This window comes from Cololabis saira, chromosome 1 (assembly GCF_033807715.1).
Source record: "Cololabis saira isolate AMF1-May2022 chromosome 1, fColSai1.1, whole genome shotgun sequence".
Classification (NCBI taxonomy): Eukaryota; Metazoa; Chordata; class Actinopteri; order Beloniformes; family Belonidae; genus Cololabis; species Cololabis saira.
This window is the reverse complement of record NC_084587.1, coordinates 8,079,413-8,095,332: the sequence shown is the minus strand read 5'-3', so window position 1 is coordinate 8,095,332 and position 15,920 is coordinate 8,079,413. Positions and strand designations below refer to the sequence as shown.

Sequence of the window (15,920 nt, the reverse complement as noted above, 5' to 3'; positions counted from 1 at the left end):
AATTTCGTGGCACGATATATTGTTACACCCCTAATTGACAGGTACATTACAGGTGGACCATTCACTTCCCACTGACAGGTAGGGCCACTTTCACAAGCAGCACCACCCACAGCTTCTGCAGCATGAAACGGTAGAGAAATGGAGGGTATTTAAAGGAATTCTTTGGGCATTTTGTTTTTTCAAACTCTCTTTTCGTTTTTCCTAAAAGGCACTTCCTAACAACAAGCAATGGCTGGTTTTGTTAGCTTTGATTTTCTTTTGCAAAAACTGTGTCATTCATTAGATTTTGGCATATTTTGTACAACAAAGGAGAGCCTGCTGTTTATTAGCCAAGTGTGCAGCTTCTACGTAGAACCATAAATCACGCTTTAAGCTGCTGTTTGGTGACTCGTACACAAACACCAAACAGATGCAGCTCAGCACCGCCAGACAGTCGTGGTGTTGCTTAGAAGACTGCGTTCCCCAGTGACTCAGTGCTCAGTGACTAACTGCTTCAGACGAAGTGTGTGAAGGAACGCTATCGAAGGTCCTTCCTACCTTTTTTTTTTATTATTAATTTTATCTATGTATGTGACATTTAATAGTTGAAAACCGATCAACATAATATTCTTTTTCCATACAGAGTATGTTTATATGACACACAAAAACCAAAATAAAATACAAATCAATCATCACCCCCACCCTAGCTCCCTCCCTCCTCTCCTCGAACTAACCAAATTACGTAATGCATAATTATTTTGTATCACCTTTGCCTTGTGTCAATATATACGCAGAAATAGTACCCATATTTTTACGCAAATATACCACATATAAATACGCATCAATACACCAAGCCGAAGAAGAGCACCTTATAAGGTCAAGTACAGTTTGAAAACATGTTTTGGAGCACCTCTGCGAATTGAGACCATGTATTAATGTTCTTCTCTCTCGCACCATGTAGCCGGGCTGTCGAGAGTTCCATATACACAACATCTAAAAAGGTGAGAGCCCATTGTCGGAATGTTGGGCTTCCTTCCTGCAGCTCTCAGACTTCCCGATCAGCAGTGCTCCCAGGACAGATCCCAGCAGAACTCCCAGGAGACCACACACTCAGTGTGGTTACATCGACATCTAACTCAAGCCATTGGCAACAATCCAGCTAAGGATTAAACTGGAGGTTCAGAGAAATCCAAGTATACATGCACGAGAAAACAATCGATTATTGAGTGAGGTGTGTTCAACTCCGCGGCGCCACACACACTTTCGCATTGGCGTTCTTCGGGTACAATCAGTAAACAAGTGCGAAGGAGGACAACATGCGAAAAAATGGACGCTAACGATGCAGCAGCTCTGTAAATGTCATACATACTAAGCTGATCATGTTGCAGGTAAGATGCAGCAAAGTCTCCCTCTTCTTCTTCTGTTACCGTGTTGTTGTGATGCTGTGACTCTTATTATTATATATAGGGGGAGTCCCGGGGCGGCCACTAGCTCGGTTAAGCGTGGGTTGCTATACATGCAGGAATAACTCGGATTAGGACGCATTATCTGACTCTAATAGCTCGACCTCAAGAGCTTCAATTTGGTTCGACTACGGCCCGACTAAGGTGTAAACATGGCTTCTAAATATTCAATATCGATCGGATTAAGCCAACAATTCGACTTTTTGGTAGTGCATGTAAACGTACTGACTCACTAAGGTTTAAACAGTTTAACCCATGTATGTGAAATAAAAATATTCATGTTCAACAAACAACCAAACAAATTTCCAAATTTGCAATGGTTCTAAATTACAACACTATATATAGTGTATATATGTTTACATTAGTTATAGTGTTTATACTGTTACTACTATTTTGGTATTTTTTCTCTTTCTGCTGTTGTAACACAAAAATGTCTCCACTCTGAGACGGATAAAGGATTTCTTATTCCTATTCTTACCTGGCGTGCAAGCTCAGAAACGTATTAATGGCTTATCAACATCCAGCTGTCATTCTGCCTTCCCACTTGCACACAATCCACCAACGCACCATGAATGCGAATCAACCCTACGTCCAACCGACATGAACCCGTGAAAATGGGGTGAAGCTACAATTTCTTCGATGAATCTATCAAATCAGGGGATCCTAATGTCTTTCACGTTGAATCTCGGTTCAGTTCACTCAGAACTTTGACTGATGTAATAGCAGAACAACATAACTCACCATCACGTAAATGGCAGAACCCAAAATAGAAAAAACCTGTACCATTCCAAGACAACTACTTAAGCATGTTTCTCTCTACAAGAGACAGAAACTTTACTCACTTCAGTTTGACAACCTGTCACTTGGAAGCAAATGGAAAGATACTCAAATCTCAGTGATGAGAAACTGTCCTGCTTTATTTCTACAATACTTTCGAGAGTTTTTCGTTTCAGATAGATTAAAGAAAGTTCCTTTGAGCAAGGGGGGGGGGACTCAAGAGAGACTAATAAAACTGAGAGGAGGAGGCCACACATGTTGAGTCTAAATCATCCCTCACTGGACAAGGACGGATGTCTCAGTCCACTGATGGAAACAAAAGTAGATGTGATTAATGAAGTCTCTTCAGGCAGTTTTTTCTTAATTGTCCCAAAATGTTAATTTTAGGATTCTTCATCACTTGGACTGGTTTAATTCGCCTGAAATAGACACTCAAAGCCATCTTCAACGTTTCTTATGAGAAACCCAAAAGGGCGACGGCGTGGGTGTCCAACACCAGCCAAACAATTTGGTGGTCCCACAATATCATGCTCTCTTTTGCGGCTCATTACAAGCTCGACATTCCTTTGATGACAACACCCTTTTGAACATCGTATTATGACTCTCTGCATTTCCATTTCCTCCCCCCCACTCTACCGTCTGGAAAACACTGCTCACTACTACCAACCGCGCTTTCAAAACGAAGCAATTCAAACAAACAATGAATCAATCCACAACAACTCCAGTCGTCCTGAGTTTGGGCCTAGTGCCATCAGTACTATGGTTTATTTACTCAGGGAGCTCGTTCTCCAAGCAGAAGCAAGCAGAGGGTTTTTGTTTTCGTTCCTGCCGAGGGCTGCTGACATCTGAAGCTCTTTTCTGCATTCTGTTGCATTTAATTTGAAAAAGTCATTAGTGGTGCCCATATCATCCCGTAGACTTTCTCCTGACAAAGGAACAAATTACTTTGCTGGCAAAAGTGACGTCAGTCTTTACGACTTTTTAAACAATTGGCTGAAGACCAGAGAGACAAACAGCACATTTTAACGTCAGGGATAATCAGACTGAATGATTGAAGAACACTCCCATAAACAAATGCTTTTAAACCGAGCCGTGTTTGCAATAGCCATAACACAAATGGCTGGATGACAGAAGATATTAAAATATCAGTGTTAAAATTGTATGGAGGAATATTAAACCACATTAGGAAGCACTGTCGAGCCTCATGTTCCAACTACTGGCAAAGAGCATCAAAAATAACATTGGATCCCCATCCCCGTTGTCTCTTTTCAGAACTGTGGATCATTTTAGAGTTTTATCAGTCTCATCCACAAGAGACGAGGGGGGCCCTTGTTTTTAGATGCTCCAACAAGGCTGGTGTGCTGGTCTGGTACCAACTCCAAAAGGCTTTTGGGACTAAATTTAAAGTATTCCCAGACTTTTGATTGCAGGACTTTGTTTGGCTGTGAGGAGGTCGCAGTTTCAGTCTCCATTCTGCAAAGTGCAAACTATTAGTGTTGAGTGACGTCAACGTTATTTTGAAGTCGACACGTCGCTACAGGCCTAGTGGATGTAGTGAATAAAAGGGTACAAGCAGCTGAAATGTGTTTCCTAGCCGGATAGCTGGACCTTCCCTCACAGATTATCCTGGAGAGATCATGTCTATCGGCTGGCATGGGAATGAATTGGTTGTCCTCCAGAGGAGATGTCTTAGGGTGCTTTCAGACCTGTGGCCCATTTGTTTTGTTCCGATTCAGGGGCTAAATCGATACAGTCATTTCGTTTGTGGCGTTTGTGTTCACAAGGCAACCGTCTGTAGCGGTTCAAAGCAATTAACAAATACCATGCGCGAACCAATTGTTCTCTCATTGGTCAGAATTGAACGCGGAACGAGTTTCCTCTTCCGTACCCCAGGAAAAACAACAACTATGAAGCATCGAACCACAGTTATGAGTGAGTTCTGTCGGTTGCTGTGTCGATTATGTTCTCACTGCAAACGAACCGCTCCAGGTGAGGAATGGAAGCGAGCCGAGACCACCTCTCCTAGGCGATCTCGGCTCGCTTGTTTTGTCCCGCATCCTAGCGCGATTGCTGTGTTCACATGTACCAAACGAACCGATCTTTAGAGGGAAACGCTCCCTGTTTCGGAACAACTGCTCCAAACGGAACAGGTGTGAAATCACTCTTACGTGCCACATAGGTAGGGTTCTCTGTGTCTCTGTATTTCTCTTCCACCTTCTCCTCCCTTCCCCACCCCTCATTCTCTGCAGGTCTGAGGTCCATAACCAGCAGGCATTAACCACCCATCTCTTATCTCGCCAGCCTCCGATTCCCTGTCTCCGCCCTCCACCAATCATCTCCACCTGTGCCCTATGAAAGGGCTGTTTGCCAGTTCTCTCTGGCTCTCTCACACCAAGTTGACGGCTGCTTACTCAGAGTCCAGAAGCACACCCTGCTGTTATTGTTGTTCTTCTACTTAGTCTGGTGTATAAGCCCTGCCTTGGGACAGGTAAGGCGGGGGCCCCTACACATAGGCATCACGTAGGTAGAATCTATGTTAGGTAACTAGGTAAGGGATGCTTGCCACTATTGTATTTTACCCCACTGGTTAGTGTAGTTAGGCAGACAGGCTTTTGTTCTCTTGTTAGACAGAACTGTGTTTATCCTTAGCTGCTTAGCTTGTTATTTTGGCAACATCCGCGTCCCCTGGCAGTGGCATACTTTTGTTTTGGTACTTTGCTAAACTTGTAAATATTGTAAATATCCGGCTGGATTGACAGTAAAAACGAGCACACAATTTAAAAACCCTGTGTTGATTCAGTCATTTACATCTTTTAATGTTTGGGATCTCTTTATCTTAAATATCAGGCTATGTGACCCTTGGTCTCAACTCCTTGTACATGGACTAACCAAGGGTTTTGTAACAGCACCCTTAGAGATGTGTCCTTTATTTGTCAAAACCAGATTCTAATGTCAGAGATGTCATCACATCCAGCCATTGATTCACCAGTCCAAGTTTCAATCCTCACCTTTAGTCTCTTTAATTCAGCTACATTCACTTAAGTCAAGTGAGTAGAAACCAGATGTAGCAAGGCTAGTGCTACGGGGGTCACCCGACAGGACAGAGGACACAGGGTTTCGTGCAGGAAACGTTTTATTCACCCAAGACACACGTGCCAGACTCCTCCCAGCAGAGATCTCTTGCTGGTGTGGAGCCGCCCTTTATGTAGCCAGGCAGGGTGGAGAGGTTGATTGGGCACAGGTGTGCCCAATCAGCTGAGTGGCTGCTCCTCCACCCTGCCACACCAGAATAGTAAGATTTGCCGAACCCTGCTCTCTTTGAAGGGCCTCTGATGGACTCGTCCGGGCACGGCGAGGAATAAACCTAGCGCTTTCTAAACTGAGGTGGTTTGGGCATCTGATCGGAAAGGCCATCGGGCAGCTTCCAGGGAATGTGTTTTGGAAATGTGCTGCGGGTAGAAAGCTGGAGAGATTGCATCTTGTGGTCGGCTCGGGAATGCCTCAATTTCTACCGAGTAGAGCAAAAGGAGTTGGCTCGGGAGAGAGAGAGGTCTGGGCATCTAAGCTTAAGCTGTTTCCCCCGTAGAAGACAGAAAATGGTTGATTTGATGATCTAATGTTTCAGAAATATAATGATTTAGACCCAACAGAGAAGAAATATAATTTCATGTCAATGTCGCTGTGCGTCAACGCCGTGACTAAGCCAGGAGGTATGCGTCCTCCCCCAAAAGCCAGCTCTCATGTGAGCCATCTGGTGGCTCAAAATGCAAATTCAAAACTTCTCCAGTGCAAAAGTCTAGTTTCACAACACATATTCCGCATATCCAGATCAAGATATCTGTTTAACTAGCAATTATAATAGAAAGACACAAGATTCAAACTAATTATCTGTTTTGCAAAATTGTTGCACTTCATTTGACACAAATGTGGTTTTTATTGGCATCAGCAAAAACTTGATTACCGTATTTTCCGGACTATAAGTCGCTCGGGAGTACAAGTCGCACCAACCATAAAATGCATAATAAAGAAGGAAAAAACATATATAAGTCGTACTTATATGTTTTTTAGAGGGAAATTTATTTTATAAAATCCAACACCTAGAACAGACATGTCATCTTGACAATTTAAAATAAAAATAGAATAGAGGCAACAACAGGCTGAATAATTGTACGGTTTGCTTACGTTACATGACACAACTGACAACGTGCCTGGTATGGTAATATAACATATTAAGAGTTATTCAGTTTACTATAGCATAAATAACAGGCTAAGAAGTTTACCAAACCATCCGTGTCAGTCCAAATAACTAAAATACAATGAAATCTTCATCCTCAGTGTCACTTTTAAAAAACTCTGCTAACTCCGGAGGTAGAAGATGCGGCGCTTCCTAAAGCGGTTTAGTGTGAAAATAACATGTGAAATGATAAACCGGTAATAATGTGTTAATAATTTCACATATAAGTCACTGCAGAGTATAAGTCGCAGCCCTGGCCAAACTATGAAAAAAATTGCGACTTATAGTCCGTAAAATACGGTATATCTAGCTGAATAACAGGCGGGAACTTATGGAGGGACGTCTGAGTTATGTGTGATGGGCATCATAAATCGGCTTCCTTGACTTTTAAAAATCACCATCAGCCCCTGAATCGGCTAACCGCTACGTACAAGTGTTATAAAACTTGAAATAAGAAGCAGTAAGTAGATAAAATCCAACCCCAAGACGGGGAGTTTTACAGTCTAGCTTGTGTCACTGATGCAGTATTTCAGCAGAAGCCAAATCCAATCCAGAAATGACTCAAATGAGGCAGCCTTCGACTTCCGACGCCCTCGTCTAAGAAAACAAGTTTAGTGAGCGAGCCACTGTCTGTCACTTGTGACTATGAGGCATTGAGATGGACTGAAGTCACTGTTCCAGGCCACAATATGAGAAATATCAACACCAATAAAGGGAAATTGGTGTTGATCTTTCTTGTTGGGACAGGAAATTGCTGCTGATGCAAGCCATTTCAGTTGGTATGTGTCAGACTATTTGGTGGAAAGGAAAACACTAATCTTTGGTAATATCATGTACGAAATGTAGGGAAGGGGGGGGGGGGCTCACGACGACACATCATCATTTAACCAAGTTTAACAAACCAACAATCGGGATTGAATTGCTTCTTTTGCAATGATTGGCAAGTAAGACGGAAATTCTGTTGTTAGCCGCTACAAAGCTGAAAATGAAAATAAGACGATTGGTCTGCTAACTCATTTCTACATTTCAGTGCCTTCTGATCCCGCCGAGACTGAGAAAGGGAGTAATTGAGGGCTTTGGGTTCATTTTTAAACCTCTAAAAAAAAACAAAAAGAAAGGGTCATCTTCCTCGCTGAACTCACCCGGAATTGCTTCCCAAAAAGGAGACGACTGCAACCTCCACTGCACTCCGGTCATGAGCCAGACGTGAGCAGCCCGACTACAAAGAGCTTAATCTATTTATAGGAAAACACCGCCACAGTACAATGATCAGGGGGAGGAGAGGAACCCCACAAGACGGAAAGTCAGTCGGACGCCAATGTTACATGCCAACTGTCAAGATCAACCTGAAGTCATTCCCCGTCCCGCCGTTCTCCTCCCTTTCTAAGTTAAATCCATTCCCCCTCGCTTCTCAGAAAAGCCTTAAACTTCCCTCTGACGTTTTTTACGGTGCCAATTCTGACGTTTTAACACGAGTAATAAAGGCAGAATCAATAAAGCTGCCTCAAGTCTCCAGTAATTTTTAATCTGCAGAGGAAAGTGAGCGTTTTTGTCATTTTCTGAAACTAAAAGAGCATCAATTCAGCAATTCTTCTAAATCCTCATATTAAGACAAACAGCACCGCAACGAGGCCAAGTTTAATCATAGTTAGACTCTCGGCAAGAGCCGATACTGTTATGACACGGTATAAAACTTAATTGAAAAGCCGCAGGCTTCGGTTTAACTGCCCAAAAGAGCTGGAATGAGGGCTGAGTTTTTAAACGTGCCAGAACCGTCGTGGTGGGTGGAAAGAAAAAAAAAAGGCAAAATGCTTCTTCGGTGTCGTGCAGCGACAGGACGACACTGACTGCACGTGTTCGGTGGAAATTAAATATCATAGCCGTTTTGTGTTGGTTTCATACCGTCAATTTTTATATTTACTACCTGAAACCCAGGAGAGTTGCAATGTTTCTTTTTAATTTGAATAAAGTGGAAACTAAAAAGGTTTTCAAATCATATTCACAACATAACAGATGTTCAAACTGGGGAATTGTACAATTTTATGTAGAAAACGAGCCATTCGTTGCCAACTAAGCAGAACATTTTGAAAAGATTCAGCTGGGAAAACATCTAACAACTAGTTAAGTTTATTGATATAAATAAAAGCTATGAAAAAAGGATTTCTTAGAGAAGTAAAAATGGGCGGCGGCCTTCCGATCTGTGCAGAAAAGTCTGTAAAAAGACTTTAAAAACAATGTTTCTCAACATCAAACTGCAAAAGGCTTTGTAATTGTCGTCATCTACGGTGAATTAAATCAGGAAACGATTCAGAGAAGCCGGAGGAAGACGGCGTGATGGTGTCGATGACAACACTAAATAGGCCCGGGAATTCGTCCAGGAACCCCCGTCGGTAAACACGATCCGCCGCGGCGTCTGCAGACGCCAACCGAAGCTCCATCACGTTTAAAGGAAGCCGTGTTTGAAGAGGCGCCGTCGTGTCCCGCGGGCCGAGACTCGTCCACAATGGACTGTTTACAATGGAGTTGCTGGTCAGACGAGTCCAGATTTCTAATGACGGAGAGCGTGTCCTCTGGGCTGAAGAGGACCGAGGCATCGCTGACGGTTCGGGGATCCAAACCTGCACACGGAACGGGCAGCTCGCATGTTTTGGAGAATGTAGAACTATGAATGTAGAGAGGTTTAAAAGGGTTTTGAGAACCCATGTCCCCCCCCAGACAACGTCTTTACCAGTAACAGGCTTTTGGATTTCACCAACATGGCCCCCCAGCTCATTTTGTTAATACTTATGTACAATTCTAGGCCTGTGTTGAAAAAAAAAAAATCAATTTTCCGATTCTAAATCGATTCTCATATTAATTCCTAAAAATCGATTTGTATGTCTAAAGATCGATTTTTTTTTTGTATTTTTTTGTTTATGCCCAAAAAAGGAATGTTTTGTTGGACACGAGCATAACTAGTGCCATGTTTTTGCCTTTATTTATTTATTTAAAGGACAATGTGCAGGTACATTAAAAAGATGGCTGCACCAAAGTTAGCCACAAGCTAATTTCCATCTGTAGTCCTTGACAAACATAAATAGTACATATTAGGGTTTACAATGACAGTATTCAAATGCAAATACAAGAAACAGACTACTGTACAATGTCCTGAAACCACAATAAAAAGGTTAACATTTAAAGCACTTAGTGCAAGTACAAAATACAGACTGATTAAAATAACATAGATTAGAATAATTGAACCTAAAATAAGGTTGGGTCAAGATAAATAAATCAGAAAATCCAAATGCCATCTTTAAATATGTTTAAAAAGGTATGAAAACATTAAAGTTTTCAGTTATAATTGCATAAATTGTCTATATTTCTTTGCTTTATATAGTGTCTTGGGGTTACATTTGCATAAAATGCTAAAAAGCAAATTCTCAAAAATGGGAAAAAATAAAAGCGATTTCATACGGCCTCTGTTTCTTCCCTAGATCTGTTTAGTAATTCTGACTCACGATGTTTCTGAAAGCAGTTCTATCAGCATTCTGGGACATGATTGGTCCTTACAGCATCATTAGCTGCCAATACTTGCTGTTGTATCTCAATATAATACCAGTATTAATATGTTGCATAACTACACAGTCATATAATTCATGCAACAGCTGAAAAAACTGTGTTTTAATAACACTAACCCAAATCGATATCGGATCGAATCAAAGCGTGATAATCGATTCTGAATCTTAAGAATCGGAATTGAATCGATTCTTGACATTTGAATGGATCTCCAGGCCTATACAATTCCAACGGTTTGAGTAAATGTTATGTTACCTGTTGTGAGTAAACAATCGGATGATTTGATTTGAACGTCTTATAGTTGACTAAATCATCCTGACGTTTCCAGCATTCAGGTATTGATCATCCTTTGGGAAATTACTAAAGTGCAACTGAAGTGAATCGAATTGTTGGACATTTGGCTCTAAATATTCACTCTTCTCTTCTAAAATGGACGAGTAGCTCAGTGGAATGGCTCTTTCTAGATTAAGGTGATTGCTTAGGTGAGGAGTTATTTTATCACCTTTTTATTAGACTTCAAACCAGAAAATGTTCTTGATTGTAAAACACAAAGAAAGTACTAATGTAATGTAAAAGCACTTTACAACAGCCTTTTGTGTGCCAAAGTGCTTTACAGCAAGTAAGAGATAAAAGGAGGATAAAAAAAGAACAATCTAAAACAATAAATAAATAAAAAAATCTATTTGCCGTTACATCAAACTTTCTTCCAAGGACTCCCCAACCAAAGTTTTTGGTGCTAAATACAGTAATGCGGAAAATAAAGTAGATCTTTCTTCTATTCTTCCTTTAACATACCTGGGGCTTAATAAAAAAAAGGTTACACAATGGACAGTAATAAGTCTGTGATTGCCCAGCTCTGTAAATCACACCCAACACTTCCTGAGGAGCCTTTTGAGGAGCATCAACCGGTTCCTCGGCTTCAATTCCTCCACTGAATCAAAAGTACCTAAAAAGGTCCGTCCTCAAATACTGGTTACAATCATTCAGCCTGAAGTCACTGATTCTCAAACCAAGTCACAGCAATAATGCAATAATTCTGCCCAAGGGTGGCGAGCACTAGGGCTGGGGATCGATTCAAATGTCAAGAATCGATTCGATTCCGATTCTTAAGATTCAGAATCGATTATCACCATTTGATTCGATCCGACCCGATTTTGATTTGGGTTATTGTTATTAAAAATGTTTTTGGAGCTGTTGCCTGAATTATATGACTGTAAAATAACTAGGGAAATAATAATTTCACAATAATTATTGTGAAATAAATAACTCAATTAGGTCTTTCAATATCCATTTAAAGTGCAAAAAAAAATAAAGAAATTGCAACAGCTCAAGCAGTAAACAAATCATTTTAACTTGTCAGATTTATTCCGTCACCAGACACACATATTGCCATGAAGCACCAGGCATTTTTCAGGAGTGTCATGACAAACTGTGTCCGATAACAGAGAAAACAAATAAGCTATAGTAGATATAGATAATAGGAATTTCATTGAACTAATATAACATTAGCAATATAACATTTAAACAGAAATATCCAGTATTTTCTCTAAAGAAAAGTTCATTTAGTTCAGGAGTTTTCAAAACCAGCGCTTTGTTAACGCTGCAGCTGCTCTTCGGCGCCATGTTCATTGTTTGATAGTTTCACACCACGTGCATGTGTGAATTAAATGACGTGACTACTGGGATTTAAGGCCACCGGGCAAAAATGTAATGATGAAAAAAAAAAAAAAAAAAAAAAAGGAATTAATGAGAATCGGAAAATCGATTTTTTTTTTCAACACAGGCCTAGCGAGCAAGTTCACCAACTTAAATTTATATTGATGAAAACATCATCATCAGAGTGATAAAACAGAGAAATTACACTTCTCTTCCCTTCTCTCTTCTCTGTGAACATCCTCTCATGTGTCGTCTGTTACTGGCGAGTGGGAAGGCCAGACATTTCCACGGTCCTTCTCTCCCTGGACATGTTTGGGCACAGACGTGTCCAGCGGGAGCATTACGGGACGCTACAAAGCCTTTACTGCCTGAGTGGAGGCTGCTCATCAGAGCGGAAACAGACGGTACTCGAGGTATGAGACGACTGCAGACGGGCAGCAAATCTCATCTGAAGCCGTCCAGAAAATCAGCAACGACTTCGGTATTAGTCTATTTGCTTTAGATTAACTCCCAGTGAGATTGAGGTTTCATTATCGTGCAGACAGAGTATCTCGGAGAAGCACATTTAATAATATCTAACCTCACTTAGCCTGGTGTAGGCCTCAAAACGAAAATACATTTATTTTTATTCACCAGGATCACTAGAGAGGAAGAGTATTAGGGCCAGACAGGAGAAAAATAAAAATAATATTTTAGAGGAGGAAGATTTTTTTTCATTATGCACGAGAAAAAAGTCGAAATGTTGAGAAAAAAGTCGAAATGTCGAGAAAAAAGTCAAAATGCCGTGAATAAAGTTGAAATGTTGAGAAAAAAGATGAAATTTCATGAATAAAGTTGAAATGTTGAGAAAAAAAGACGAAATTTGGACTTTATTCATGAAATTGTATTTCAACATTAATCTCGACATTTTTCTCGAAATTGTATTTCAACATTAATCTCGACATTTCGACTTTTTTCTCAACATTTTGACTTTTTTCTGCACAATAGAAAAAAAAATCTTCCCTTCTCAAATATTTTTTCTCCTGCACGGCCCTGATACTCTGTACTACACACAGAGTGTAAACATGGAGCCTTTCTTAACTCACTGGCTAACTTGGCTTCTATTTTATTTTTAATTGCGTCATATATATAAATATAAATATAAATATATACTCCTTAGAATTTTATTAGACATTGTTTTTATGCTTTTATTTTTGCTTTATGATATATATTTGCTTATTTCCCTGTTGATTTGGGAGTTTTTAACTTGTTTGAGCCTGTGCAGCTCTGCGGTCAGTTTTAAATGAGCTATAAACATAAACCGTGTTGAGGGCTGAAATCTAGCGCCCACTCGCCAAATGGGACTTATTCTGGTTCGTTCAAATAAAATAAAAATGATTACCGAGGAATTATTGACATTTTTACGACGGGGGATCGCGTCCCAAGTATGTTTGTTTCATCTTTTAAGCGGGTCGCCGTGGTAACGTCGTAATGTGCTGAACTGCTGCAGCTTTTCTCTACATCTTCATCTGAAAAAAGATGCATGCTCTGGATTCAATGTCAGTGTAAACATCGGAGCAGTTACCATTATATATATTTATTAAAACTAAATTTAAATAAAAAAAAAGATAAAAATAAGCGCGAGGCTCGTTACAGTGAGGCTACACTAATCTACTCAAACTATCTCGCTCACAAGACAAATTAACTTTTAAAAAACGACTTAAGGCTCACTAATGCTGCAGACCATATGACTGGGAATTTATTATTGATATTGAAATTAGTAGAATTATTATAATGATAGCAGTGACTGAAAATATATAAGTAATGTATGGTATTATTAGTGCTATTATAGTGTATTAGTATAATTATAGTGTTAATATATTATGATCTTATGCATGTATAACTGATGTGTGCGTGTCTGTGTGTGTGTGTGTGTGTGTGTGCGTGCGTGTCTGTGTGTGTAAATGTATGTGTTTTATTGTTGTTGTTGCTAGGAATGTATGACTATGTATTTATGTCTTAGACGTTATCATTTATGTAATATTTTATAATGATAATAATACATTTCATTTGTTAGGCGCCTTTCATGGCACTCAAGGTCGCCGTACAACAATCAAAATACAAAAACACAATTTAAACAATAGAGAACAGCAAAGTTTGCAGCAGAACACAAAAGACCACGTAAGTTGTAAATGTACTTAGTTGATTAAAATGTCATTTGTGAAACAAACTTCACCAGTAAAGTCAAACATGACATAGACATGTAATGACAACCAAAAATCTTTGTGAGAGTGGGGCTGGATTCTGAATGGCTAGAATATGGTAGTTTCATATTTATGTGATGACAAAAGCAAATTTATCACCAATGTCACGCTGGATAGACTTTACAACAACATATATAGTCCATTTTTCACTTATTTCCTTTATGTTCTAGTTTAAATATGTGCATTTTAGGTTTTTTGTACTTTATGGACCCCAGGAAGATTAGTGGTCGCCAAGGCGGCAGCTAATGGGGATCCATCCAATAAACAACGCTCCGGGAGCGATGCATTAAAGTATCTGATTGTTCGCTCGTCGACAAACGATCGTCGCTAAATGGCGCGTCCTGAAAGTCTAAAACCGTCCCGTGTTACCGCACTCCGTTCTGGGCGGCGCCTTCCACCTGTGAAGCTATTTATGGACGGAGGAGCCGCTTTTTGCCAGGAATAACCTCAAAAGCTCCACCAGCTCCGGGCAGATCTGATTCCAGAAGGCCAACGTCTCCGTTTATTTGAGCTGGACGATCAGAGAGGTTGCGTTTATCCGTGAGGTCGAGGTGCGCGAGGAGAGCGAGGAGAGAGCACCTCCACGGCCCAAACCAAACACGACTGCTTTCTCACTCCGGGATGTAACGATCCAGGAATCCGCGGGGTAAACACGTCCGACGTGGCGGATCAAACTCACCGTTCTGTTCCTCCAGCTCATTGCCGATCTCCTGGCCCATGATCTTCTGTCGGCCGATGACGGCGGCGAGGGCGTCCAAGCCCGCGTCCTGGGCTGGAAACAGAGAGAGAAAACGTGAGATTTCCCGCGTAATGAAACGAGAATCAAGAGCAAAAGCAATTAACCGGTGTCAAGTAGGCGTCGTAAAAGGAATATAAAGCATCAATGAGACGGAAAGGAATTCAAGAGAAGTTCTGCCTTTTATTTTCTCTTTCTAACCACGAGCTCAGGCAGGCGCTCGCCGTTACCCAGCATTACCCAGCATTACCCAGCATTACCCAGCTCCTCCAGGAATCCCGCAGCGGTCTACAAACCTCTGTGTGGTTTGGTTTCACCCTCTTAACAGGATTTTCTGATCTCCCACTGACAACAAGCAGAGCTGCAACAGAGTCGTGCCTCATGCAGTCCGCTGGATGTCAGAGGACGGAACCGGGGAAAAAACTCAAAAATGCTGCTCTTTACGCTGGCATCAGTTCGAACAACACTAATTTAGTACGATCCAGGCTGCTCACAGCAGCTTCCTGCATGTTTAAAACATTAACGACGAAACGATCCTCGAAAAGGCTTGACCTGCCAGAAGCCGATACAGATGTTCATGCCAACACCTATAATCAATCAGCTGTAATGTGCTGTAATAGCTTCATTTTTAGCCTCCTGTCCCTGGATCGAGTCGACTTCCAGGATGAACATCTCTTCCGGCGTGATTAGATCTCTATTTTGAGACGCTCTGAATTGTTCACCCACAGCCTCCATATAGATGTGACAGTCACAGCCCGCTCCAGTAGTTTTATTTTGAAAAATCAACAGATTCTCCAGCTACGCTCTGTGGCCGTTCAGATTGACTTTATTGAAATGTATATATTTTTATGTGTTACATCAGGGGAGTTTATATAAAACAGTACATTTAATTATTATATCTGGCGTAGACGGTTGATTGACAGTCAGCTTAGCCAATGACTACTCATCATCACTTCCTCTTCAGACATCATCGTACCACGTGAAGCTTAGCGAAGCAATCGGCAGCTTGTACGACTCCCAACGACAGCTAATCGTTCACCGGCAGCTCCAACGCTCCTCTGGTGTGAATCCGCTGAAGGAGCTGGCTGCCACTAGTGATGATCAATACTGAAATAGCGATACTTCCGATACCAAATCTGTATGCTTTAAAATTGATTCTCAAGTAAAAATATTGATACTTCAGTAATTTGTGGTCATGTATATCATTAACATGAATACGGTGGAAAGTAACTAAACTATTCAGATTTTGTCTAAATGACACCCTGCTGGTTGGAACT

General features: G+C 40.9%; 1 protein-coding gene across 1 annotated transcript in view; it reads right to left on the bottom strand.

Annotated features, from left to right (window-relative positions):
• stx8 (syntaxin 8) overlaps positions 1 to 15,920 on the bottom strand; it is a 100,091-nt gene that overhangs the window by 68,758 nt on the left and 15,413 nt on the right. The window contains exon 6 of the mRNA XM_061734623.1: positions 14,587 to 14,679. Within this exon, the coding sequence (XP_061590607.1) occupies positions 14,587 to 14,679 (93 nt within the window). The remainder of the gene's footprint in view (positions 1 to 14,586; positions 14,680 to 15,920) is intronic.